Source organism: Nilaparvata lugens, chromosome 7, assembly GCF_014356525.2.
Source record: "Nilaparvata lugens isolate BPH chromosome 7, ASM1435652v1, whole genome shotgun sequence".
NCBI classification, from domain to species: Eukaryota; Metazoa; Arthropoda; class Insecta; order Hemiptera; family Delphacidae; genus Nilaparvata; species Nilaparvata lugens.
Genome location: NC_052510.1, coordinates 33,488,216 through 33,514,412, shown reverse-complemented (window position 1 = coordinate 33,514,412; position 26,197 = coordinate 33,488,216). Strand labels below are relative to the sequence as shown.

General features: G+C 36.6%; 1 protein-coding gene across 1 annotated transcript in view; it reads right to left on the bottom strand.

The window, feature by feature from the left end:
• LOC111051514 overlaps positions 1–26,197 on the bottom strand; it is a 319,540-nt gene that overhangs the window by 2,602 nt on the left and 290,741 nt on the right. Inside the window, exons 13-16 of the mRNA XM_039432582.1 lie at positions 25,176–25,396; positions 18,927–19,026; positions 18,166–18,291; positions 17,165–17,281 (exon numbers count right to left, since the gene is read on the bottom strand). Coding sequence (XP_039288516.1) covers positions 17,165–17,281; positions 18,166–18,291; positions 18,927–19,026; positions 25,176–25,396 — 564 coding nt within the window. The remainder of the gene's footprint in view (positions 1–17,164; positions 17,282–18,165; positions 18,292–18,926; positions 19,027–25,175; positions 25,397–26,197) is intronic.

Genomic DNA, 26,197 nt, shown 5'->3' with positions numbered 1-26,197 from the left:
CCCCTCCCACCGCCGCATCTATGATCGTAACACCCAAACTATATATATCATTGGATTCAGCAAGAAATGGCCTACAACGTTTATTGGGAGCCTTTTCCTCTAAGTCGGCTAATTACTTGAATATTCGAGAAATAACAAAAAGTCCATAATAAAAAAATACATTTTTCAAGATATTTTATTTTTTTACGGAAAAACTATGCGGTTTATCGCAAAAAAGTATAGGACCACATTGAAAGCCACTTATGTGTACATAATATTGAGAAAAAAATAAAAGCTGTACTATGAATAGTAACTGCAGGACAGGCGATTTTATAAACGCGCGTTTTTCACAACTTACCCCCCTCCCCCCCAAGCTGTCGACCACCCTGGGACGTGACGACATCGAGTTTCATATACACCAAAGACCCCCTAACAATAATCCGAAGTCAAATTCTCTGCCTCACTCATGTATGCTCAATGTAAGCCAGTGCCTGGACTAAATCGGAATGAAGCGTTGAAGAGATGGCATAGCTTCACAATTGCTTTTCTTGGGAGCTCCTGTAGAATCTCTCCAGTTATTAAGTCGAAACCGGGCGTTTTCTTTCTGCTCAAATTTTTAATCTCATATTCTACCTCCCTTGGCGATGTTGGAGTGATAACTCCTGCTCCAAGATGATGAGGATTATCATCTAAAATTGTTTCCTCATGAGGTGAGAAAACCTTTTCCAGATGATCAGCAAACAAATCGGCTTTCTCTTTATTGCTCCTTGCCCAGCTATCTTGATTCTTCCTTATCGGTGTAACTTGTTCAAGAGGTCTCTTCAGTTTCCTGGTTGATCTCCATAATGAAAAAATTGTAGTAGACTCATTGGTTAACTCTTCTAAGTATTTATTGATATCATGTTGTTTTACATCCTGTATCATCTTTCTCAGTTCATTAGTAATTCTATTAAGTTCTGTTTTAATTCTTGGATTTCTTGTTGATTGCCATGATCTTCTTGTTCTTCTTCTTTTTTCTATCAACTCTCTTACCGCTACAGGATAGCAATAAATTCATTCAATGGTTAACAAATAAATTCATTTTTTAAAAAGACTATTTGATTAATTGCAATCTTAACTGGCGCAGTCAGTAGGACCTTCAAAAACGAGAATTTGGTTTTTCGGTTTTAACCGTTAATGAAGTGTTCATGAACTTACGAAAAAGTTGTATCAGTCACCTTAAATAAGTGAACAATCATCAAAATAACTTCATATCAAATTGGAAAAGTTGGTGAACTATATTATTAAAATTCGTGAGTGTTATTTGCAAAATTATATTCCTACTCAGTACTCAGTCACCTAATATCGGGACAAGTGTGATAAATTATAAAATAAGTGAACAGTATAGTAAAGTGTTAACAATAGGTACCGTATTTCATCCACAAATTGAATCAAGAAAAAGCAACAGACTTTCAACTTCTAAGGACTACCACAGACTTCAACTTCTAAGGACTTCTACGGACTTCAACTTCTGAGGACTACCACGGACTTCTAAAGACTACTACGGACTTCAACTTCTAAGGACTTCCACCTTTGGAGACTTTCAACCCGGGACTGTGACAAGATGAACTCGATTTTAGTATTGTGAGTAACAGACTTTTGTGATTTACAAACTTGGATAATATTAATTTTACTTACTATTTTCCTATTTCTTTTTCTTGTAATTTTATCTATAAATAAGGGCCATGAATTCCAACAATGATGAAGCAACCAATCCCCAAACTGTACCTACACTTAAGAAAGAATTCTTGGACATATCAATGTCCATTCTTTGGAAGAATATTAAAAATATCCTCCCCACTAACTCTCTACCAAAACGTTAATTTCGTTATTTAAACTAAGGATTCATTTATTAATGGAAATATTGTAAGAGTTTTAATCAATATGAATATTGAAGAGAAAAAAAAACAGAAAATTGATAAAGTAAAATAATTATATAGGTAGATAAGATCAATAATTGATTAATAAAATGAAGTAGGCTGAAAGTAGATCAGGTTATCAAATTTCAGTAATATACAGCAGTATGCAGTGGATAATTGAAATAACATGAGTTTATATAATATATATACTATATATACATTCGTTCTATAACATGGTTTAAAGGTTTATATTGGTGGAATGGGTGAGGGATGGTTGTCATGTGATCGTTCTAGGGCCGGACAGTTTCAGTCATTTGTTCCAAAATATGTTTTTTTAAAGTCAGGTTGAAGCTCGCTCGGCTCTCGATAGACCTGATAGAAACAGGAAGTGTATTCCATGCACGACAGGCACTGACTAAGAAGGATTTTGTGAAAATAGTAGTTCGATGATTGGGTATCCTTAAAGTACTTTCTCCGGTTCTAGTATGTGAAGCATCTATCCTCCTACCTTCAGAGACAAATTTGAAATCATCTTTAAAATAGTTCGGATTACCGTATTTCAAGATATCTCTAACAAGCTTGACTATTCGAAAAAGCCTCTGATCGGGAAGCTTCAATGTTGAACTAGCAATGTGGGCTGGGGTGATATGATCATGGCGTTGGAGAGAGTAGACGAAACGTAGACAATAATTTTGGCAACGCTGTAGTTTATCATTCAGAGTGACTTGCATATCATTAAGAACAGAATTACAATACATTAAATGTGGGAAGATGAGAGATTGAACCAATAATAATTTAATGTTTCTAGGAGGATATCGTGCATTTTCTTCAATGCATGCATGGCTGAGAATACCTTTTTACAAGTTTTGTTCACTTGTTCTGACCAGTCAAGAGTATTATTCATAATAATGCCTAAATTTTAACTGAGCTACAGTAAGGAATGTCATTACCGTCTACACTATTTTGTGAATCGATTCAAGGTCAATATTGTTTATAAGACGAGAATATCCAATTATAATGGGTTGTGTTTTGATGGGATTAAGCTTAAGGCCATTTTTCTTTGTCCATTCCACTATCGAATTGATATCCTGATTCATTATTCCAACTGTTTCATTAATTTTTGTTATGGGACAGCTTAAATAGATTTGAAGGTCGTCTGCATAAGTATGGAAACTGGAGAATTTGATAATGGAAGAAAGGTCATTAGCATACAAAGTGAGAGGAGAGGGCCTAAAATTGAACCTTGTGGTACTCCATGCATAACGTTTTTCCAAGTTGACTTTTTGTCACCGACAGATACACATTGTTTCCTACCTAATAGATAGGATTTAAACCAAACTAACGAGTTGTGACTGAAACCAAGAATAGCCAACTTATTCAGAAGGACTGTATGATCAACAGTATCGAATGCTTTAGAAAAATCAAATAGGGTGAGGATTGTGCATTTTCTTTGGTCCATAGCTAACCTTATATCATCAGTGACACGAAGCAGAGCTGTCTCAGTTGAATGGAATTTTCTAAAGCCTGATTGAAAGTTATGAAGCTTACTATTGTTGTCTAGAAATTTTACAACTTGAGCATGAATGAGTCTTTCTAGCACTTTGGACAATGCAGGTAAAATACTGATTGGTCTAAAATCCTCAACTTTATTGGGTGATGGAACTTTATTTAGAGGGCGAACCAGAGCAAACTTCCAGTTTTCAGGGAAAATGCCTTCTTCAAGTGACTTGTTGAAAATGTATGTAATGGTTGGTAAAACAGCAAATAACATCTTCTTGATAAATTTAATAGGAATTTTGTCTACACCCGTAGCATTACTATGAATACGTTGAATTGCTCTGAAAGTGTCTTCTTCTGAGATTGGATGGAAATGAAATTGATCAGTGATTGGTAAATCTAAGTTTGTAACCTGCTCTTCAAGATCATCTATATGATTAGCATGACAACTTCGTCGCGTTGGTTAGAGTGTGAAACGAAATGGTCATTTATATTATTCAATGGTAAGTCAATTTGTGGATTCGATTTCTGTTTGCCAAGCCCGAATTCTTTTATTCCCTGCCAAAGTGATTTAGAGTCTTGTTTATTGTTTGTCATAAACGAATTCAAGTACCTAATCTTTGAGTTCCGTAATTCCTGTTTAACCCTATTTCTAAGGCTCCTATACTCTATCAAACTGTCCAAGTCAAATGTCTTTTTAAATTTTCTATGTGCTTTGTCTCTACGTCCCATCATCTTAAGTATGTCTTCAGTCATCCACGGTACTCGTCGTTTTCTATTAATCCTCCTTGTCACATAAGGTGCATGTTTGTCATACAAAGTCAAAGTCCAATTCTCGAAAGTCTTGACCATGTCATCAACTGAGGGTAATGCTTCAATTTGATGCCATGGAGTCTGAGCCACATCAGTCAGGAAGGCGGCTTCATCAAAGTTTTTGAAGTCTCTATAAGTGATAATTTTCTGTTCTGGCTTGGGTATCTTATGGGAAAGTACACAGTAGATCAAATCATATCAAATTGGAAAAGTTGGTGAACTATATTATTAAAATTCGTGAGTGTTATTTGCAAAATTATATTCCTACTCAGTCACCTAATATCGGGACAAGTGTGATAAATTATAAAATAAGTGAACAGTATAGTAAAGTGTTAACAATAGGTACCGTATTTCATCCACAAATTGAATCAAGAAAAAGCAGACTTTCAACTTCTAAGGACTACCACAGACTTCAACTTCTAAGGACTACTACGGACTTCAACTTCTAAGGACTACCACGGACTTCAACTTCTAAAGACTACTACGGACTTCAACTTCTAAGGACTTCCACCTTTGGAGACTTTCAACCCGGGACTGTGACAAGATGAACTCGATTTTAGTATTGTGAGTAACAGACTTTTGTGATTTACAAACTTGGATAATATTAATTTTACTTACTATTTTCCTATTTCTTTTTCTTGTAATTTTATCTATAACTAAGGGCCATGAATTCCAACAATGATGAAGCAACCAATCCCCAAACTGTACCTACACTTAAGAAAGAATTCTTGGACATGATCCCTGATTATTCAGGAGAGCCTACTATGCTAAATCGTTTTATTTCAATTTGTGACAAACTTGTAGCGAAATTTTACGTAACTGCCAATGCAGATGATTTCCAAAACGACATTGTTACTAGTTCTAACACTTATGCATGGCCTGACATAAGAAAAGTTTTGATCAATAGTTACATGGACAAGAGAGATTGCTTTACTCTCAATCTTGAAATGGCTGAATTAAAACAAGAATCAGGTGAATCACCCTTTTCATTCTATGAACGAATCCAAAAACTTCTGAATTTACAGATCTCGTATTTCCGAAACAAACAACCTACAATATCAGAAGTCATGTGTCAGTATGTAAATGGATCAGCACTTAGAGTATTGCTAAGAGGATTAAGAGAGCCTCTCGGGTCTCTCATGAGAACCAAAAATCTCAGTTCGTTGGACAGTGCTCTAAACATGCTATTCAACGACTTCCAGTTCAAATTTGGTTTCTTTCAAGACCACTCTAATTTGAAAAAGCCTAACACTCAAATCCAACACAAAAGTAATCCCAGCTATCAAATGCAAAACTATCCTCAGAGACAACAGTTCTATCACACTCAAAATCAGAAAGGTCAATTCCTTCAAAACAAATATCAACACTTCCAAAATCAACACATGAACAGACCACAACAACATTTTCAAAACAATCAACCCAAACCACAGTATTTCAACACAAATCAGCCAAGAGCTCAAAATCCAAACTACAAAACCAACCAAGACCCCAAAATTCGTATCAACCAACGCCAATGAGCATTTCCTCAATCAACAATCGTCCCCAAAAAAGACCAAGACTGTTTCAAATGACAGGTCGACCAATTGACAAAATGCAAAATGATGAGTTTGATAATAATTTCGGAGAAAACGCTCAGAAAGAATTATCAGACGAATTCAAACAGCTCTCCGTTGAAAACGAAAATGAAACGTATTTCCAGCCAGCCAGCCGAACAAACCGAATTAGAGTGTTTTTTAGAGGATACGAGCCTCAAAAGAAATTTTCAATTATGAACTTACAAGATGACAAAAATGAACTTCCCTACTTCATTGATCCTAAAACAAGATTTAGAGTTCTAATCGACACAGGAAGCACTAGGTCATTTGTGAAGAACTTCATAGGTATTGAATGTTACAAAGAAAACTTGATAGAAGACCCTTTTGAAGTAGCAACAGCGCATGGTATTTCACAAGAGAAATACAGTACAAAGATTTCTTTATTGGGAAAATCGAAACACACGCTCTATCTTTTTCATTTTCATAAAAACTTTGACCTTCTTCTCGGACTTGACAATATGAAAAAACTTAAAATAAATTTGGATTTCATTAATGACAGTATTGATTTCAATGGAATGGAACTACCTATTTATTATTTTAACGCTGAAGAAAATGATTCAAAAGTGAAGTCAACAAACCCTACCAAAAATCAAATGACACAAATAAAATTATTTCTGATACAAGCTAGAACTCAATCCATTATAGAAATTCCAATTGAAAATATGAATGAAGGTGAAGCTATAGTATCATACAAAAACATTTCCGGACTTGAAATTCCTCAGTGTCTAGTGAAAGTGAAAGAAAACAGAGCTATTGTTCTATTTTGACCCCACTACGTCAGACAAGAAATTTACCATTCACAAACCTATGTCAGTCGAATCGCTTGAAAACTATAATTGTATTAATCCAAGTGAGTTACGTAATCATAATGCATGCAATAATTTGAATCTACTCCATCACAAAACTAACAAAATCGATCTATCAAAAATTAGAACCAATCATATGAATGCCGAAGAAGAGCAAGTTATTTTACAGGTGATTGAAGATTACTCAGATATATTTCACATTGATGGAAATCCTTTGACTTTCACGAATGAAATAAAGCATATCATAAGAACCACCGACGAAATCCCGGTCTATACAAGAAGTTATCGCTACCCTGAAATCTATAGAACTGAAGTAAATCGACAGATTGATGAAATGTTGGAACAAAAAATAATTCAACCCTCCAATTCACCTTGGAATTCACCAACATGGGTCATTCCAAAGAAACAAGATGCTTCTGGTGAAAAGAAATTTCGAGTTGTAATTGACTATTGCGGTTTGAATTCTAAGACTATAGACGATAAATTCCCACTTCCTAATATAACGGATATTCTAGACATTAGGAAGAGCACAGTACTTCACTACCCTAGACTTATTCTCTGGCTTCCATCATATAGAAATGCATCCTAGCAGTATTGAAAAACTGCATTCTCTACAGACACGGGTCATTACGAATTTTTACGAATGCCCTTCGGTCTCAAAAACGGTCCACCCACTTTCCAAAAAGCTATGAATAGCATACTAAGAGGACTCCAAAATGAATTGATTTTAGTATATTTAGATGACATTATTATTTATTCAACTAGTTTAGAAGAACACATTGATCGACTAAGACTAAGTATTTGAAAGGTTAAGACAATCCAACTTCAAAGGACAACTTGATAAAACAGAATTTTCACGTAAAGGAGTTAGTTTTCTCGGACACTTAGTGACACCAAACAGAGTTAAACCAAATACTGACAAAGTCAAAGCGATAAAAAGATATCCTATCCCTAAAACAACGAGATAAAAGGACTTGGACTTCTAGGATACTATTGAAAATTCATTAACAACTTTGCTCATTTAACAAAACCTCTAACTAAATGTTTGAAAAGAAATATGCTAAAATAGATATACAGGACCCAGAGTACATTAAGTGTTTTGAAACTTGTAAGAATATCCATACTAACGAACCAATCCTTCAGTATTCTGATTTTGAAAAACAATTCGACCTTACAACAGATGCTAGCAATATTGGGGCAGTTCTTAGTCAGAACAAAGATTTGCCTTGTGCATATGCAAGTAGAACCCTCAACGAAACTGAAATGAACTATTCAACTATTGAGAAAGAACTTTTAGCGATAGTTTGGGCTACCAAGTACTTCCACCCCCATCTCTATGGTGGAAAATTCAAAATATTCACTGACCACAAACACCTACAATGGTTATTTTCTATGAAAGAACCGAATTCAAAATTATTAAGATGGAGACTAAAATTAGAAGAATTTGATTATGACATATGTTATAAAAAAGGAACAGCAAATCAAAACGCAGATGCCCTTTCCCGAATTCAGTTGAATAATAATAACACACACAAAAACCAAAACTCACCCAGATTATTCAGTGATATTGATGTGATTATAAATGAAGACATTGAAAATGAAGTGAATATCATACCTAACGAGGATGCACAATCTATGATAGCTAATGTGGATGATAACAAAACGTTATTTCAAAGATTAGAAAATGAAACCGGTACAGATGATAATGAAACCCCATTTAGAGGATTTGGAAACGAAACCTCTTTTCGAGGATTCGAAAATTATGAACCAGATTCCATAGGTCCTGCTGAAGATTAGTTCTTAGAAAATAATTCTTATACGCAACATTCTAATTACGAAAGTAACACATCAGTAGAAATACCAGTCTCAGATGACCCGGTTGACTATGCTAAAATCCAAGTCATATTGAAGCTTGTGAGCAATAACCCAAAGAAAGTCACTATTCATGAAATATTTGATAGTAAAACAAGAATGATAGTATTTTGAAAATGAATTCTATGGAAGATTTGCTTCAGTGATTGCCAAAAATTTTAAATTCCCAAAACTCATACTTGTACAATGTAAAGTTAAAGTACTTGATGTAACACATGAAGATGACAGAATAGAAACTATTGATAATTATTATCATATTGGAAAAACGAATCACAGAGGTATACTGTCACAAAGTAAAATTGTGACAAGAAAATAATAAATAATATTATTGAAAGATGCTCGGCTATCAGCAAGCTAGCTGACCGCGGAGATAAAGTGGGTACCGATGGCACACCATCTTTCGCGCATCGAGACGATTCTTACCGCCTCTGACGGCGGCAAGACTCCATCCCCTCCACTTTGGGGGAGTATTTAAACGCCGGACGAGCCCCAGACCACAGCATTCTGCTCCCAACCTTCCTGCTCCTTGTACAGCGGCCTGTTGGCTGCTGTACGTCCCCGACCTCCTGTCCTTGTACAGCGGCCTGTTGGCTGCTGTACGTCCCTGACCTCCTGTCCTTGTACAGCGGCCCATTGGCCGCCATACATCCCTAACCTTCCATCTCCCCAGGGCACAGAGGACCGTTGTCTGCCGTCCCTATCCTTCCATTCCACAGGGCACAGCAGACCGTTGTCTGCCATCCCTATTCTTCCATCTCCCCAGGGCACAGCGGACCGTTGTCTGCCGTCCCTATCTTTCCATCTCCCCAGGGCACAGCGGATCGTTGTCTGCCGTCCCTATTCTTCCATTTCCCCAGGGCACAGCGGACCGTTGTCTGCCATCCCTATCTTTCCATCTACCCAGGGCACAGCGGACCGTTGTCTGCCGTCCCTATTCTTCCATCTCCCCAGGGCACAGCGGACCGTTGTCTGCCGTCCCTATCTTTCCATCTCCCCAGGGCACAGTGGACCATTGTCTGCCGTCCCTATCCTTCCATTTCACCAGGGCACAGCGGACCGTTGTCTGCCATCCCTATCCTTCCATCTCCCCAGGGCACAGCGGACCGTTGTCTGCCATCCCTATCCTGTCAATCCTTCCTCTTCCTACTACACTGGAGCGTAAACGAGGCTGTAAGGCCAATACAAAATTACATCAAAGTGGTGTCATCAGAGAATAGAGCGACCTTCACGCCGTCAGAAGCACCAGGAGGTGCTGTCCACGGCAGCTGAGGCACAAAGACGAAAGAAGAGGAACTTCGACTTGCATCCTTTCCCCGCCCACATTACGACTGAGCTCAGTCATCCAGGAGCAACACCTGGGTATCAATCACCCACCTCTGAAGCTACTCAGGGTGTACGTGATAGATTGGCGCCCGCTCTTGGGGCACGAGGCAACAAAGTGAGAATCATCATGAGTGAACAAGGCGAGGCTGTTTTAGATGCTCAGCACCAGGAGCTGATAGAGGATCAGTCGGTCCAGGACATAAACCCCGAGGTGATAGCCGACCCCAGAGTTTCCTGGATCTATAGATTGAAAAAGGATGAAGCTTTTAATCTTCTACAAGATTGGGGCATAGTGTCATCTGGAACACTTGCCGAGTTGATAAGGTTGTTAGTAGAACAACATAAGAAGATGGCTGTACGTTATCCCAGCCCAAGACCTGGAATAGTGAGCGGAAGCAGTGAGGAATCTGGACACTCAGCAACAGGTACTTATGCTGAAGTTGGAACCAACATTTACACAAACCCCCTCATGGACCCAGGGGCGGTATGTGACAAAGTAAGAAGCTGGAAACTGTCATTCGACGGCCAATCAGATGCTCCCAGCTTCTTAGAAAGGCTAGACGAGCTACAACAAGCCTATGGGCTTACTGGCAACCAACTACTAGTTGCCCTTCCTGAATTACTAGTTGGTAAAGCTACTCTATGGATGCGTAATCGTCGTGACCAGAGGAAATCATACGACAATTTTGTGACAGATTTCAGATCATGCTACTACCCACTTACCTATGAGGAGGACCTCGAGAATCTAATTCAGGCAAGGAAGCAAAGGGAAGGTGAATCGTTTGACGAATTTCTCGAAGATGCACTGACACTCATGAGGCGACGAGGAGGTTTCACAGACGAAAATAAATTACAGAGAGTGTCTAAGAATCTCCTCCCACGGTACAAGTTGTATATTCAGAAATCTGATGTTCATAGTATTGATGAATTGGAAAAATTCGCGAGGGAGTATGAACAAATCAAGGCGGAGGAAAAACAGAGTAGACAGAATTCGAGAGTTCACATGACTGAGGACACGAAACAGATTACAAGGCTCAAGGTTGAGACAGTTATAACCCCTACTAGTAACAGACCATCTCTTAGTGAGTCTGAACCCATGTGTGGGCAATACAAGAGACCGGGGCACTGGAGATCACACTGTCCCAATATCCCACCATGTAGAAGGTGCGGAAAGAGAGCACTGAAATGTGTCTGTGATATGCAAAAGGAGAATAAAACTCTGAACAAGACAGCAGTGATGCAAACAGCACAGAGGATTCCGATTCCTGTAATTGAAGAGTCATCAAGGGACAACAGAATATTTATTACCGTGACAGTCGGCGGTAAAAAGTGTCAGGCATTGCTGGATACCGGCGCTGAAGCTAATTATATGAGTTATGAGCTTTATGAAGTTCTCCAAAAAATAGGGATGATAAGGAACGTACCAACTCATCACCACGCGATATTAGCTGATGGACAATCTACCCCATTAAATGGGAAGCTGACAACTAATGTAACTATAGAACAAATCACAGTTCCACTAGCGGCGTCTATAATGGAAGGATTTGGACAAGAGTTGCTATTAGGCATGGAATTTATGCGTGATAACAAAGTGAATATTCACACATTCACGAGAGAGGTGGAGTGGGATCCTCCCCGATTGAATCCTTCAAGTCAGCGAATTATGTCACGATTGCTCTTATTGAGGACTGAGAGAACATCAGTCTCAACAATAGCGGCTGTAGACTCCAAATCTCCAGACAACAAGAGTCGGAACAGAAGGATGTTCAAGAAGGATGGTTTGAACAGAGTCGAACCCAATGCCTCAATTGATAAAGAGGCAGAGTTGTCATATATTCCGAGACAAGCATCCAGGGATGACATAGTTGATCACTGTGATGGAATGAATGACTCTGAACGACAGGCCGCGATTTATGCTCCAACTGTCAGAGCAAAGACTTTGAACTCCGAGAAAGTTAGGATGGAATGAATGCCACCTCATGGCAAGTCAGAATCTAGCCCAGCAGTTGAAATGGAGAGGATAACTCGAGGTGAGATACCAGCCTCCACAGACCAACTGACACCCCCGCTTCACATGACAAAACAGAGGGTGATAGTGAAAGGATCAGAGTCACCCTTAAATGACAAAGAGACGGTTGAGGTCTCAGTGAGGCGAGCTCCAGCTCGTGTCAAGTCACATGTTAGCCTCACGGTCAACACAAAGCAGATAGTCCCACAGGATCCCAGACCAGGCCCATCTAAAAATATGGATCTGGTGCTGTGCCACCGCAACACAACACCAGGCAAGCACAGAAGAGCAGGTTGACCACGTATAAAAGTCCAGTTAACAGATGGATGATGTAAATATGTACCTGTGGGCCAGGTATAGATGACGCTCATAGTGAGTGGTGTACACCTCTTAAGGTGATGCCTAGATGGCTCACGCCTTTTAAGGTGGTGCCATAGAGGGCTCCGATCCCCCCCCCCCCAAGTAGGAGTGGGGTGTCACAAAGTAAAATTGTGACAAGAAAATAATAAATAATATTATTAAAAGACGCTTGGCTATCAGCAAAGCTAGCTGACCACGGAGATAAAGAGGGTACCGATGGCGCACCATCTTTTGCGCATTGAGACGATTCTTACCGCCTCTGACGGCGACAAAACTCCATCCTCTCCACTTTGGGGGAGTATTTAAATGCCAGACGAGCCCCAGACCACAGCATTCCGCTCCCAACCTTCCTGCTCCTTGTACAGCGGCCCATTGGCTGCCGTACATCCCCGACCTCCTGTCCTTGTACAGCGGCCTGTTGGCTGCCGTACGTCCCTGACCTCCTGTCCTTGTACAGCGGCCTGTTGGCTGCCGTACGTCCCTAACCTTCCATCTCCCCAGGGCACAGCAGACCGTTGTCTGCCATCCCTATCCTTCCATTCCCCAGGGCACAGCAGACCATTGTCTGCCGTCCCTTTCCTTCAATTTCCCCAGGGCACAGCGGACCGTTGTCTGCCATCCCTATCCTTCCATTTCCCCAGGGCACAGCGGACCGTTGTCTGCCGTCCCTATCCTTCCATCTCCCCAGTGCACAGCGGACCGTTGTCTGCCGTCCCTATCCTTCCATTTCACCAGGGCACAGCGGACCGTTGTCTGCCGTCCCTATCCTTCAATTCCCCCAGGGCACAGTGGACCTTTGTCTGCCATCCCTATCCTTCAATTTTCTCAGGGCACAGCGGACCGTTGTCTGCCATCCCTATCCTTCCATTTCCCCAGGGCACAGCGGACCGTTGTCTGCCGTCCCTATCCTTCAATTCCCCCAGGGCACAGTGGACCTTGTCTGCCATCCCTATCCTTCAATTTTCCTAGGGCACAGCGGACCGTTGTCTGCCGTCCCTATCCTTCCATTTCCCCAGGGCACAGCGGACCGTTGTCTGCCGTCCCTATCCTTCCATTTCCCCAGGGCACAGTGGACCGTTGTCTGCCGTCCCTATCCTTCCATCTCCCCAGTGCACAGCGGACCGTTGTCTGCCGTCCCTATCCTTCCATTTCACCAGGGCACAGCGGACCGTTGTCTGCCGTCCCTATCCTTCAATTCCCCCAGGGCACAGTGGACCGATGTCTGCCGTCCCTATCTTCCCATTTCTCCAGGGCACAGTGGACCGTTGTCTGCCGTCCCTATCCTTCCATTCCCCAGGGCACAGCGGACCGTTGTCTGCCGTCCCTATCTTCCATTTCTCCAGGGCACAGTGGACCGTTGTCTGCCGTCCCTATCCTTCCATTTCCCCAGGGCACAGCGGACCGTTGTCTGCCGTCCCTATCCTTCCATCTCCCCAGGGCACAGCTGACCGTTGTCTGCCGTCCCTATCCTGTCAATCCTTCCTCTTCCTACTACACTGGAGCGGAAACGAGGCCATAAGGCCAATACAAAATTACATCAAAGTGGTGTCATCAGAGAAGAGAGCGACCCTCACGCCGTCAGAAGCACCAGGAGGTGCTGTCCACGCCAGCTGAGGCACAAAGATGAAAGAAGAGGAACTTCGACTTGCCTCCTTTCCCCGCCCACATTACGACTGAGTCAAGTCATCCAGGAGCAACACCTGGGTATCAATCACCCACCTCTGATGCTACCCAGGGTGTACGTGATAATACAAGAAACGTACGATAAGATAAGAAGAAAATAATATTGGCCCAACATGAAAAATTATATTCAAAAAATGTGTTATTTTATTAACAAATGTGAGATATGTCTCAAAACAAAGTAGGCCTACGAACGAAATCCACTTAATTTAGAAATAAACTTGACACCGACAGCTACAAGGCCGCTTCAAATGATTATGTGGACAGTATAACATTTGAGAAAAAGAAATTTCTCACTATCATTGATAGTTTTTCAAGATACCCCTCAAACTATAGTTGCCGACAATGGATGTGAATTCAATAATGGCTTAGTAAAGGAATTGACAGAATTGCACAAAATCAAAATGCACTGGATAAGTACTCAACATCCGCCTTCATATGGCTTAGCCGAACGTTTTCATTCTACGATAATTGAGCACATCAGAATATTCAATAATCGCGACGAGTTCAAAACAGAAACAATTGAAAGTAAAGTAAAGTACGCCGTAATTGCTTATAACAATAGCATTCACTCGGTAACAAAACTGACACATTTGGAAGTTTTATACGGACACATAGAATCTAATCCAATTCTCGAAATTGACATTCAGAACAGATTTATTAACGAATATGTTAATAATCACAAAGAAAAAACTAAACGACTATTTGACCATATACAGGAAATAAACCGAAGTAGAAAAGAACATGTCATCAACGAAAGGAACAAAGATCGAGAAGAACTATCAGAAATTTCAAAAGAAGTTTATGTGAGGAATGTACAAAAACAAAGTAAAACTAAAAATAAATTCAACAAAGAAACTATCCTATCAGTGAATCGAGTACATAAAACTGCCAAAATAAATCCCTGACATCATAACACTAGAGAGAAAATTCATTTATCCAAGATAAAAAGACCTAGAAAGTTTAAGAAACTGAACAAAGATCAAACTAATGGGAGAACTGAACAAGAAACAACCGATCCTAATTCAAATCCTGTTCTTCCAGGTTCCTCCTCTGCCTAATGAGTATGGCGAATCATTCTTCTAAAGCTGAAGAATTCAGGAATATAAGTATAGTAATCTAGGAATAATTGCAGCAGATTTAGGCTCTGCAAAGTTAGAGATTTCAAAACACACTTTCATCCACTATTATGAACTAGAAAGTATTTTTGATCATGTTGATAATTTGAATATGTATTATGATAAGGTATCTGAAAATATTAGAAATAAGATTCCAATAATGGGAAATGTAGAATATATAACTGATAATGGTAGTAAAGCAAGAGATATAGTAAACTATTTGAAATTTATTAATCATACTAGGAATGTAATAGAAGATAAGTTAGATATCATAAGTGTGACTAATGATAAGAGATCTAAAAGAGGACTATTGAATGACATAGGAGCCGCAATAAAATTTATTACTGGAAATTTGGACTCGTATGATGGTGAAAGATACGATTATTTACTTAAACATTTGAAAACTAATCAAACAGTTTGATGGATCAAATATCAGCCCAATATTCATTGAGTTCAGAACTTATTGCTGAATTTAATCAGACGTTGAACATTGTTAATTATAATTTTAATGAGTTGGAGAATAAATTTAAATTTGTGAATGATAAACTTAGCGACTATGTAGAACTAGAGAAATTTAGAGATTTGCTGAACCAGTTGAATATTTTATATAACATTGTATTAAGTTTGATCCAAGACATTGAAAACTCTTTAACATTCTGCAAATTGAAAGTTTTACATCCTAGCATTATTTCAACTAAAGAATTGTATTATCAGATAACCAAGATTGCTGGCTACTATCAGAATAAATTACCATTGAAACCTGAATTGAAAAATATGTGGGAATTCGAAAATTTGATAAATGTAAACGTCTAAAGAAATCATTTACTTTTTGAACTTACCAATCGAAGATGAATCAAATTATAACTTATACAAGTTGTTTTCTGTACCTAGTATGTTTCAAAATGGATATGTAACTATTATTCCTAAGGTCAGATACTTACTCAAGTCAAACGATAATATTATAATAAGAAATAAATATCAATTGAAGGTCTAACTAGTGAATGCACTAGAAAAACAAGTTCAAATTTTATGTGTTCTGTAGAAAGTTTATGTAATGACAAATTGAAATGTGAAAAAGAAATTATTGAATCAGGAACTACATCAAACTGTAAATATAGTAAGATGAAAATAGGTAATAGTATTGTAAAATGGATTCCAGAATTGAATAGCTATTTGTGTATCTTTCCAAATGAAGAAAACATAAAAATTGACAAGCAAGCAGAAACGATAACAAAATCTGTAAAAGGAGTTTATTTAATCAATAGCAACAACAATACATATTATTATAATGGTAAAATACTTAATCATTTGTCTGAATCAAAATATCGACCCAAGTTATTGAAGCTAGACAACGTTATCAATAGTATGAAAGAAGACCAAGAACCAGAATTCACAATTAATTTAGAAAATCTTAATTTTAATCCGATTGCTGTTAACCATTACACCCCCATAAGGGAAGAAAGTATTTTCACTACAAACATAAGCTTTTGGACAATTATTTTGTATGTAATTTTTATTCTAATGTCAATTGTTCTATTGCATCGTTATCTAAGTAGAGAAGATTCACCCAATTTAAACATTGTTAACAACCCTACCCCCGAAGTTATTTTTAGGGATGGAGGAGTTATACAGCTAATTACTTATATATTATAGTCAACACTCCTCATTCCATTATTGTTGATGTAGCAAAGTTGTAGTGGAAGGTAGGTAACATTGTAGTCAGTTCCAAGCTAGCAGACATAGCGGACGGAGCTCTATCGCGAGATATAAAATTATTGTAATATGTGGTTAACAAATAAATTCATTTTTTAAAAAGACTATTTGATTAATCGCAATCTTAACTTGCATCCATATAGAATAATTAATAATTGATTTGTAACTTTAATTTTCAAGTCACGTTGATTCCTGCACTTTATTTATTCCAAATAGAAATTAATTTGTGATAGAATATTATTTATTGAATCATTTGTTGTTCACGCACATTATGTTGAGATCAAAAATATCAAAAAGTGTGTAAAAATTTTCGGACTAATTTTCAATCACAATTCGGGTATGAAATAGTAATAAGTTCTAAGCTTTATCCCATTCCCAATCATTCTTTGATTATGTGCTGACTAATGACTGAATGAATAATATTAGGCTAAATAATATTTGCCCATTAACAAATCCATAGATAAACTTAAATAATAAGATACAATGCAATACAATGACTTACACTAACACTGAAAGAATCAAACGGACTGGATAGATTCGTTGCAAGTTCTTTGGATAATTGCACATGGGAATCACCTTCACGTGGAATAGGATCCGTCATTTTCAACAAGGTATCGACCTACAACATAAACATGTTTTTATCAATTGAAAAAAGAGACAACTCACTCTATTCTTTACAGGTTGAATTCAAAATAGTTAATTTTCAAAATCACCACAAAAATACCATACAAAGTTTGTTCATAATAATATTATAAATAATTGAGTATAATATAGAAGCCTTATTTCATCCAATTACGAAATTTGTGCGACAAGTTAATATGACGCCTGTTAAAAAGAAAAAAAAAATGGATAGCAAGTTTTAGAGAATTGAAAGCTAAAAAATAGCATGCATTCAAATTTGAATATTTGCTTTGAACATGAAAAAACAAAGTAGACCTTGCGCAGTTGTAAACCACAGCCTCCTCACTGTCCATCAGAGTTATTCCTGTTTGTATGTCGTGTCAGCGAGATATCGGTGTAAAAACGGCACAATAAAACGACGCATGCAATTAATAGTCCACACAGCAGCTGATTTTTCACCAAGTTACATTGTGATATTGAATTGCATGCGTCATGGCATGCAATTAATAAGCCACTTGACAATACGATTAATAATTCTATGGTCTGATTTTTACGGTAAAATTGGCGTGAGAAGGAGACTCCTTTTCCTTTTGTATTATCCTTATAATGCCAAATTTCAAAAAACCTCATACATAAGTCGACGCAAAATTAAAAAAGGAACATACGTGTCAAATTTTATGTAAATCTATTGCCGCGTTTCGCTGTAAATGCGGAACATATAAACATAAAGAGAAATGCAAAACCGTCGACTTGAATCTTAGACCTTACTTCGCTCGGTCAAAAACAACATGAAATAGCTCATACATTAGGAAACTGTAGAACAATGCCTATTCTAATGAGTACTGTAATGAGTTGAAACTAGGATGAAGGACTTAAACCAACCTTAAACCAACATGAAACTCGGCCATATTCAGATGTTATATGTTGTTGGCCCTGTAGAAGTCCTTTGACCACAGATGAACTTATCAGATCCAGAGATGAAAAACTATATTTTGTTGCTCGACGATACTGCGTGTAACAAAATAAAATTCAATATTAGGTCTTCATAAATCTAACAAGGTAGGCCTGATATTTAAGCATGTGTTGAGTTATTATTGAATTTAATTTGAAAAAATTCTATGGTACCTACCTAATAAAGCAGACCTACCTCCAGCCGTGTCAATTAAATTTATTTCAAATCTGTCAATGAATATTGTTTACCACAAAATGAGTCTTTTTGTTTTTTATATGAAAAAACGGTCATAACCCAGAATGGTCATAACCTTGAATCATATTTTTTGGACCTCTATATTCCTTCTTATCAAAGAGTCTATGGGCATAAATCTTCAAATTAAAATATTACAAAAATAACATCTTTTTTATAACTTGATACAGAAGTTACCGGTACTTTGTCATTTCATCATTCACTAGTTACTAAATGAACTAGCTACCCTTTAAAATGCAAAATGACTGAAAAGTAGCTTACTGCTTACTCCGGCCGGCCGGAAGCAATACTCAGACCAGCTCACTATATAATATAGCCTACCGTAACTTAATAAAAAACCGTGACTGTCAATTGGAGTAAATCCTTCCTTGCACTGTTGTACTCTACATACTACAGTTCAAAAGTATTCGAAAAAACTTTCCATTGTCTCTTAATTTACCTTGTAGAGAGTTTCAGCATATGAGGGGTGTTCAACATCTTGGGTCTCCACTAATTTATTTTTTGATGAAAACGTTGTTTCTATGGAAGAAATCAAATTCCTGGAAAAATCATTAAAAATTTAAGTATAATTGTGAATAAGATTCATACTTTTTTGCTGATCTCCTGAATGTAGTGTATCAATTCTATTCATAATTTCAAAAATAATACTTTTCAAAATTTATAAAAATACTATAAAATACATTTTTTCCATTATCTTATTTCATGATCTTATCCAGTGAGTGATGATAGAAATTTTCAACTGGTTACATTATCACCTTCACAGAATTTTTTGTGAAGTGGCTCTTTTTTCTTCATCACTTCCCCCTTATCTTATTCTATTAGGAAGTTTCTCCTTTCTCACTCTTACTGGTTCATATAATTATCCTGTAGGATATTCTTTCAGTTTCTGGCTGTATATCGAATTCTATGAAAAACTATATATATACAGAGTGAGTCATATGTATGGGAACCCTTCAATTAATTGGAGACTGTTGTGGATATAATATTGTAACTTCCAGGATAAGTTATTGGTCGAATACTCTACTTTTTGACGTACAATTGAATTCTAACCCCTCATAAGAGGGTGACTTAGGGGTTGTAACTCGAATATTTCAAATGTAAACACCCATTATGTGGTACATAATTTTAAAGGCATTTTTAAAACAAGAAAGATAACATCATTTCAAAATTTTAAAAAACCTTATTTATACGTCGACGCGAAATTCAAAAAGGAATATACCTGTAAAATTTCATGAAAATCTATTGCTGCGTTTCGCTGTAAATGCGCAACATATAAACATAAAGAGAAATGCAAAACCGTCGACTTGAATCTTAGATCTCACTTCGCTCGGTCAAAAATGTTCTATGATACTTGTATCCAAAATGGCAGATGATTGAAGTTTTAGTTTTTAAAGAAATGAGGGGTTGTAACTCAAATATTTTGAATGTAAACACCCATTGTGTGATACATCACACAGTTTTGAAGGCCTCCTCAAAACGAGAAAGATGACACCAAGAAAAATTTTCTATGATACTCTTATCCTTAAGAGTATCGAGGACCTTTCTCGTTTTGAGGAGGCCTTCAAAACTGTGTGATGTATCACACAATCTGGTGTGGCGCATTCACACAACTTTCCTTGCTCATTGAACTGTAAGCTCCATTCTTAAAAGAGAATAATTTAGGGGAATAACATAATGACGATTGGCAGCAACATATTTGAAACTACGATCAGACTACTGTATATCTTATCTATACTTATAAAATTATTATCCCACTGACTCACTGATCACGATTTCTGGAAAACTACTGGACGGATTGCAACAAAACTTGAAATATAGCTTCCTTATAAGTCCTAGGTGCTCACTAAGAAATCTTTTGGCGATATTTTGACTCTTAAGGGTGGTTTATAAGGGTTTAAGTTCGTCTTTTAGCATGTATATTCTTCTTATTCCAATCTCTTAATTATAATTGAAATATCCATACCATATGTTAATATAGAACTATAATCTAGATAGAGTACCTCTTAGAAAAAGTTGTTAACTGGTAACCAAATTAATAATTTTGTCAGGTTGGCATTAAGTTGAGTTAACTTTGTTAGGTTGGCACCAAGTTGAAGATTAAAATACATTTATCGCGGAAAAATTGATTGGGCACTGCTGCTTCAATCAGAGATATAATGAGGTTACTAATATGTTTGTTCTGTTCATCAAAACAGATTCCAACAGCTTTCACAAAAACTCAGAAATTATTACTTCAAAATCAAAATTAAAATATATATCTTATAGATTAAGAATAGGTACTTCTCTATCGTTTACAGGTTTCAAACCAGGCTTATGGCTTTCAACATTAAACGAGAAATTCAGCACAGCATGGAAAGAAAAATTGAAATCTACATTTCATGTATCTTCAATAACATCAATAAACTTCACAGAAACATTTAGATCACAAATAACACATCTTAAATTCCAATTATTTAGGAAAATTTCAACAGAAGCCAACACTCCTAACATAAGCCAGCCATTAAAAAGTTTGAGAGAGAAGAACAAGAAGCCTTTCCAGTGAAGCCGAGACACGACATCATCGATTGCCAATTAGCAAAGGAAACAAGTCTACAAACATTATATCTTTTGTTTTCAATAAAACTTTATATTGAAAGTTATTTTTCGCCACACTTGGATGTAATGAGCTGGTTTACGTGCGTCATATGGAGGCCGAAAGTGATTGTTTTCCGACCAGGCCGGTAAAACTTTACGGCCCTAGGGCTGTAAAATGACCTTGAATAACAGCTGATCGTGTCCGATCTCACAAAAATCATAGAGAGATAATCTCATAACGACTGTAATAATCTATATAATTATGTATCGTGAATCGCGGTATTATGTCTATAATATATTTTATAAATTACTGTTTCATAATTTAATATTTATTATTGTGTTTTTGATATCAAACAATAGAATACGATGATATCTCCATAGACTCAACAATATAATGTTGGCTGCATTGTCCATTGTCAGAAAGGTACGTATCGCAAGTACAGTATTTAAAAGTGAAGAATCGATTTTGAAATCAAAGTATAATAGTTGTATCAATATTTAAAAGTGAGGTAGAGTAATAATTGTTTCTGTTTTATTATCGAATTCCACTTCTTAATGCAATTCAATCAACAATAATAATAAGAAAATACAGCAGAGATCTGAAGTTTAAGGTAAGCCTACTGGTGAAACTCAGCCTTGACTGAAAAATTCCTAGTAATTTTTTCGTAATTCATTATTAAAACTTTTAGATAATTTTTCTTCAATATAAAACCATATAGAGAAAACATTAGGCCCACTCAAGATTGAATCTTCAAATGTTTTCTCTATGATTTAACTATTTTCAGAGCAATATTTTTTTGTGAAAATGCCGGCAAACCGGCTTCAAGTTTGCCGCTATAACTTACACTATATTATTATAGTAGCCTACATACGTTACCTGACTTAGGTAATTCAGAGTGAAAATTTTATTGTGAGAAAGATAATGATATTAATTTTAATAATATAAGTCATGAGCCAAAGTATTTTGTACGCTTTTTAGGAGTGAAGTAAACTTTTTTAAAAGTCCAGTTTACAGTGTACAGTATTAGGCCTACGTGTATGCTAAGTGTTATCAGTCAGGCCCTTATTTTGAAAAGTACACAATGGCCGAGAGCGTAAAGGCGTAATACATCTCAAAGCTCAGAGAATAGCAAACATGATCTAGGTTTGAATCTCGGTCAATGACTTCTTTTTTTGTCGATGAATTTCGACTTTTATTACCTATTTTTTATATTAGTTACTGTAATTTAAATTTCAATCAATTTTTTAGATATATTTTGAGACAAAACTGTGAAATATGCAATTATATTAATTTTTTCATCACATTATTTCAAAATAGTAATGAAAATTCTATTCATCCATCTATCCATGATATATTGCACCGGGCGCAATGCTCGCGCCTAATATTAATAGTATAAAAATATGGTCACTATTGTAAATTATTAATTAGTAATATTGAAATTAATTGACAGTAAAAGTTGTCATAACCAAGATTCAAACTATCAAAATAGGCTGTTTGAATTTTATTTATTTTTTAATTTCTTATATATTGAGAAGTTTTTTTTGGTGTGGAGAAAAATAGCGTTCGCACCATGGGCAAAAAAGCATTTCCGGCTCTCAATCTTTTCTACTTAAAAACCGATTTTGAGCCGGAAATATCTCATTTTCGGCCCTAGGTGCGAAATATACTATTAAATTTAATTAACCTTTATGTTGTTTAGGATTATCTGTTTATTCAGAAATAGAACTATGTTACAGTGATTCAGTGGAATGTTTAACACTAGTATATATGATAAATTCCCTATGAAAAGTTTAGTCCATATATCGATTACACCGATTTTGCTATCAAGTTTTGTTAATATTTTGAATATCGAATTGAAGATTCAATTTTAATTGAGAAAAAATGTAATATTACACTGTGAAAAACATGGTTTCTTAGTGATTATCCGCCATTTTTCTCAAGAATATTACGGAACTCCTGCAATTTTCCCAGAAATGAGACTCATGTCAGTTGATAGGGCTTATAAATAGCTATCCATGGTATAAATTTGAAGAAAATCGTTTGAGCCGTTTTTGAGAAAACCGTGAAAAACATGGTTTTTCAGCAATTATCCGCCATTTTGAATTGAATTTTATTGAATGTCTTATTGTCGGATCTTCATGGTAAAAGAGCCTTATTAAGTTTAAAATTTCAAATCAATCTGTTAATTAGGAATGGAGTTATCGTGTTCACGCACACACACACCCACACACACAGACCAACACCCAAAAATCATGTTTTTGGACTCAGGGGAACTTGAAACGTATAAAAAACATTGAATTAGGGTACCTTAATTTTTTTTTTTTTGAAAGCAATACTTTCCTTAACTATGGTAATAGGGCAAGGAAAGTAAAAATGGCGTCTGATTGAACTCTATCAATTATTATTTCTTTAAAAACTAAAACTTCAATCAGCCGCAATTTCGAATACAAGTACCACAGAAAATTTTTATTCTACTATCTACCGACGGCTGTTGGATGGCGCAATGATTATAACAGCTGATTTTTATTTCTTTGTGTGGCCAGCTCACAAATCTTCTCCCATAATGATTACATGTGAACTTCGAAGGACCGTAGGGAAAAGTCCTGAAGTCGGATTATAAATTTGATAGGCCATAAACCTGGTCCTGAACATAACGAACACAACAAAAAAGAAATCATCAAATTCGGTGCACACATAAAAAAATTATTAAATGTCACAATTTGAGGCTCGATTGATTTGACCGAGCGAAGTAAGGTCTAAGATTCAAGTCTATGGTTTTGCATTTCTCTTTATGTTTATATGTTCCGCATTTACAGCGAACCGCGGCAATAGATTTACATAAAATTTGACAGGTATGTTCCTTTTTCAATTTCGCGTCGACTTATGTATGAGGTTTTTTGAAATTTAGCATTCTAAGGATAATACAAAAGGAAAAGGAGTCTCCTTCTAACGCCAATTTTACCGTACAAATTAGACCATAGAATTATTAATCATAATGTCGAGTGGATTATAAATTGCATGCCATGTCGCATGCAATTCAATATCACAATGTAACTTGGTGAAAAATCAGCTGCTGTGTGGACTATTATTTTGAATGAAATTTTTATGCACTATTAAATAATGAACTATCGATTGCATGCAATTAATAACTAAAATAACATAGTATTGTCTCTCGACCATTCTCTGCTTTGAACTCGGGCTGTCCTGTTGCAGTAAGTCTTGAAAGTGATTAGCATTTGATGTTAGCATTTTTGATACACCAACCACAACAGCCGTTTTCACACTGATATCTCGCCGACACGACATACAGACAGGATTTACTCTGATGGACAGTATGAGAGGAGGCTGTGGTTTATAACTGCGCGAGGTCTACTGTTCACAGAACTACTAGTAATCGATGCCATCTTTCTTGTTTTTAAAAGGCCTTTGAAATTATGTACCATATAATGGGTGTTAACATTTAAAATATTCGAGTTACAACCCCTAAGTCATCCCCATAGGAGGGGTTGAAATTCAGTTGTACATCAAAAGGTAGAGTATTCGACCAAGTTACAGTATTATATCTACAATATAGTCTCCAACTTATTGGAAGGTTCCCATACTTATGACTCATTCTGTATAATATAGTACTAGTAGTTCTGTGAACAGTAGACCTCACGCAGTATTCTCATCCACAAGTACATGATTGGAACTATAGACCTTACAGCAATAGACTGGCTTCTCCACTCATCTGTGTAATCACTTGTCAGCTGATTTATGATGAATGATTCTATAGTCTGATTTTTACTCTAATATTGACGTATGAAGGAGGCTCCTTCTTCCTTTTATATTATCCTTGAAATGTAAAATTTCCAAAAACCTTGTATATACGTCGACGCGCAATTAAAAAAGGAACATATACCTGTCAAATTTCATGAAAATCTATTACCGCGTTTCGCCGTAAATGCGCAACATATAATCATACAAACATATAAACATTTAAACATTAAGAAAAAATTTCAAACCGTCGACTTGAATCTTAGACCTCACTTCGCTCGGTCAATGAATTTATCTTATATTAGGATATCATAATAATAGAACGACGAAGAACAAAAAACGACAGTATCAACTTACTCTGCTGTAGGGAGGAAATCTTTACGATAATTATCGTAGTAGGAATATGAGAGAATCTCAATGTTGTACAAAAGTGAGTAGCTTATTCTATTGATGAGTTTAGAAGCCATATATATCACGTCAGCTGGGATATAAGAGCCGAATGTCTCATACAGTCTTATCAATACAAAGCGGATATATGTACACGTCTGCTCCACTTGTGTATACTCATTGGTAGGAATCTAGAAAAATATATGGATATCTGAGCATAATTAGTATGGACTACACAACTCTGATAGCTAAGAATGGACTGTATAATAATTAAATATTCAAGTACTAATGTTTGATGATGAGTTGATTTTGACTGATTCAAGAGTTGTAAATGAATAAAGAGAATATGTATAAATATAATATATAACACTCACCACTTATTTCCTCTGACATCAGTACTTTTAGCCTTTTTGGAATTTATTTATTAAGGTGCAAGGTGCAGATCAGGATGGATAGAAATTGGATTACAGAAGGGTTGCTGTAATTTCCCAGGCCTTTGAAATTTCCATTTAGAGAATATTTTCCTTCCATCCACAACTACTCGGATATTAGGAGACTATTTCAATACTACGGTACAAGTTATAGACACTGATTTTACGAGCTTTTCACACACATTCAACATTAAATACGAAAATTTTTCGGTCTGAAAACACGACGAGCACAATTTTACAGCATGAATATGACGGATTGCCGGGTCTCTCGCAGACAGAACAACAAACCAGCTTGGGAAACAAGCTGCGTAGAATCAGAGACAAGAAAAAAATAGCTCCTTTATCTATGGTAGAATCAACAGCACTCCTCTACGCAAAGAGTCAAAACAGACGCAGCCATGTTCCTCGATGCCAAATTCAAATACTGGCGGAACATTATAGTATGTTCTTCAAATTTATAAATCACTTTGAGTGATTAAAAGAATTAAAAGAATAATACTTCCAAATGAATGAAAGTAGCCTTTGTAAATACTTTTTTCATGGATCATGTTTACATCAACG